Raw genomic sequence first — 4,089 nt, 5'->3', positions numbered from 1 at the left:
AAATATAGAGATAAAAATGTCGAATTAATTAAATTGATCACTAGGCTAATGGTTTAATTTTGACATGTTTTTTAACATAATATATAGATATTATATTATGTTAAACTTGATAAATTTTATTAATTTTGTATTTTATACAAAATAATTTCTATAAAATACAAATATAAACTAAAAGTGAATAATTAATTTTAAAAAATTAAACTTTTATAGTATTTAAAAATAAATTTACCTGTATTTCTTTTTTCAAATAAGACAATTAATATGAAATGGAGAAAATATATTTTAAAATTGACTCTATATTTATTTGCCATTGTCCCTATTCTCTCTTTCTTTGTCATATATTTTGTCAAGCTCCATCAGATAGTACTATATAGTTCCCATCCCACACTTAATTTCAACATCAAACCATAATCATCACGTCTCTTCTACATCAAACCATTCTATATCCCTCTCTTTCTCTTTCACTTTCTCTCTATCTATTAATATTCATTCCCAACACACACACACACACACACACACACTTAAATTTTCTCATCAATTTTCCCTTTTTTTTCTTCCATAATCATATATGGATCTTCCAGAGACATCACTATGGTGGACTCAACAACAGCAACAACAACAACATCAACAACAACAAACTATGATATTACTTGAACCAATTCAAAACACTTCTTGGTCTCTCCATCACCACCAACCCACATGGTACAATTCACAAATCCATGAAAACATGACTCCCCATTTCAACCATGTTAACATGGAAGATGAAGAAATACCTAACAACAACAACAGCACTACCATGACCGGTGAAATAAAATCAGAAGACGAAAAAGAACCAATGTTCGAAAAACCACTAACACCTTCAGATGTAGGTAAACTTAACCGTCTTGTTATCCCAAAACAATATGCCGAAAAATACTTTCCACTCGGCGGAGTCAGTGACTCTGCCGAGTGCAAAGGGTTGTTACTGAGCTTCGAAGACGAATCAGGAAAGTGTTGGCGATTTCGTTACTCTTATTGGAATAGTAGTCAAAGCTATGTTTTGACTAAAGGTTGGAGTAGATATGTTAAAGATAAACGTCTTGATGCTGGTGACGTTGTTTTGTTTGAACGACATCGTTTTGATAGTCAGAGACTTTTTATTAACTGGAGGAGGAGGAGGTTGAGTGGGGAGGAACAGTCGGCGGCGTATGTTAGTAGAGCGGTGGTGGGAGGAAATGGGGGTGGGAATAGTAAAAATGAGGTTGTTAGTGGTGTTGGTGTTGGGTGGTCCAGAGGTTTCTATTCTGCGCATGTTCCTTATCCTGCGCATCATCAGGTTTTGCCGTATCAACATGATCACTGTCTTCATGCAGGTCTCATTATCTCTTTTAATGTTATCTCATCTTTTGTATACACATTCACATTCTATTTTTATTTTATTTTTTAAAAGAAAAATATATTAAAAACACTAACCTAACTACAAGATTTACTAAGATTAGAGCAAGGATTAATATTACAAAGATAGTATATGATACATTAATACAATCAATTACTAATCTAACAAGTATAAATTAATCTTGTACTATCCTCATTTATCCATGGTTTTAAATTATAGTTGGAGTATTGCGATTCTGGTTAAGGATGTTCTGGTTAAGATTTGAACTCAGATTCTTACGACTAATTCGTGGTTAATTACGAGTTATTAACCATTTAAGTTCAACTACTTAGTTAATACTCAAGAATGTTAATTTGAATGAATTGAAATGGTCAAACTCTCTTTCAACTTAATCAGATTTTGGATTTGAATTTAATGTTGAGAATGCAGCAGTGTTAAGATAGATCTAATTTACCACCATTATATTCTTATTTAATACCTAATTTAAATTGGAAACTACATAGTAGGTTGTTTAGACTCTACTTCCTCTTTGACTTTAATTATAAGTAAAATTTAACCTTTTTTTTTTGTGTGTATCTAGTCTATAATTAAAGTCAGATATATTAATTATCTAATAAATTTAAAAAGTGAAAATTTACTTATAATTAAAGTCGGAGAAAGTATAACTAATTAATTTACATTTTTACCCTAAAATTATGTATGTTTTTTTACCTTGTTCTTTCACACTTACATTTTGAGTATGAATAATAACACGATAGTTCGGTCTTCATGAGTGTAACTCAGTTGATTCATCTTAAAAAGTGAAAATAACACAAAGTATAATTAATTTACTTTTGCTTTGATATATGCTTGATCTTACTGTTTCATTAAAAAGTAAAATTGGAATATTTTGTACACACTATTTAATTGCAAAAAAGACAAGAAGATGATTAGCAAGAAAAAATAAAATAAAATTGAAGATGAAGTACTTACTACATCCTCATGGAAGTGCGTGAAGTCTACCTTCCAATTAATTGGGAGAAATGTGGTTTTTTGTTGGGATTTGTGAGAAGGCAAATCCTTTGTTCTCATCTTAGTTCAAATACTTCGTGATTCACACGCGCCCATTTTGTTCAATGAACGTGCATTTTTTTCCTCCAAATATATAAACAAAGAATTTAATAATTTTTTATTTCAATAAAAAAAAAAAGCTTGTAGGTTCAGAAAACTAGACGGTGGTGTTTGATTTGTATCCTTCACATCATCCTAATCATAATCGAATTTTGAATAGTCACATTAAATTTTCTAATTTTATCTACTTTTTTTGTTTGTATATGCAACAAAAATATGATTATATAATTAAAATTTTAATCCATGCACGTGTTATTTTGTTACAGGTAGAGGGTCCCAAAGTCAGAACCAAAGGACAAAACCACTAGGAAATAGTTCAAGTTCAAGTTCTAGTTCAAGGGTACTTAGGTTATTTGGTGTTAACATGGAATGCCAACCAGAACATGATTCTTCCACACCTCAATGTTCTTATGATAGTAATAATATGCCATTAACACAAAGTACTCTAGATAATAATAGCCCTAATCTCTACCAACCTAATTCTTCTCATAATTCAAATCATCACATGCTACGTCACCAACCATATTACTACTAGATATGGTCATATGAGATACAAATTCACGGATGTAGCATAACCACATAGTTTAACACTGTAAGCAATTACAGTTGTTGATTGTAGATCTGATAGTTCAAATTTAAATTTCTGTTTTACATTGTGAAAAGATCACATCTGTTAAATGGAAATCAGATGGTTTGGATTAGCTACAACGTCACGGGAAATCCGATTCCCTATATATGTACCACCCTTGAGGTCGAAATTTTAGTAGTTTTTGGTCTTTATTTAATTAGGTACATGTAAGATATGTTTAACTATGTATCGATCGACTTTTGTTAATTATAATTATTGCTATATTAATTAATTTATGAATTGGTGTTTTGATTAACATGAAATGGAATTGTTGTTGGTGGTGATCGATTGACTGTACTATACTATAAGAATATTATTATAGGTACGTTCATGTTGAAGATTATGGAGGATATCTATTTCTTGTCTTATTTTTCGGAATGCATGAATATTTAATTGGTTTGTTTATTTTCTATGGGATCTACTACGCGAGTTATGTATATAAATCTCTATAGGGCCCGTTTGGTGCACATGATAAGAGACATGATATGATAACTTTATCATATCCTGTCGCAATCCAGTGTTTGGTGATACAACATGATATGATAAGTTAATCTTGAAACTTATCCTATCATGTCTCTCTAGTTATAATTCTTATTCTGAATTTGAGCTGGGTTACCAGCAGGATAAGATAAGAAAAAAAAATTACTGATTTATTTTATAAAATATATTTTAAAATACATAAAATAAAATTAATAAAATATAAATAATAAAATAATTAATTTTTAAATATATATGTGATTTTCTCACAGGGTAATTTTGTAATTTATATATTCTAAAAAATCAAAATTTTACTAAAATTACAATATTTTAAAATGATTATTAAAAAATTGACAAATAGAGATATTAATTTAAATTTTATTAAAAATTAAATATAATTCTTTTGCAATAGTAGTTTTATTATTTACGTATGAGATATATCATATATTTATTTGGCTTATCTAACATATATATATTATTGAGTTATTTATTTGATCAT

At 29.1% G+C, this 4,089-nt stretch overlaps 1 protein-coding gene across 1 annotated transcript; it reads left to right on the top strand.

Annotated features, from left to right (window-relative positions):
- The first annotated feature begins 402 nt into the window (after positions 1-402).
- Positions 403-3,448, top strand: LOC123903268 (B3 domain-containing protein At2g36080-like). The gene is made up of 2 exons (XM_045953221.1): positions 403-1,352; positions 2,752-3,448. Exons 1-2 carry the CDS (start codon positions 569-571, stop codon positions 3,018-3,020), a joined length of 1,053 nt encoding a protein of 350 aa, XP_045809177.1. The 5' UTR covers positions 403-568; the 3' UTR covers positions 3,021-3,448.
- The last annotated feature ends 641 nt before the right edge of the window (positions 3,449-4,089 follow it).

This window comes from Trifolium pratense, linkage group LG1 (genome assembly GCF_020283565.1).
Source record: "Trifolium pratense cultivar HEN17-A07 linkage group LG1, ARS_RC_1.1, whole genome shotgun sequence".
NCBI classification, from domain to species: Eukaryota; Viridiplantae; Streptophyta; class Magnoliopsida; order Fabales; family Fabaceae; genus Trifolium; species Trifolium pratense.
The sequence above is the reverse complement of the archived record's forward strand: the minus strand, read 5'-3'. Positions and strand labels throughout refer to the sequence as shown.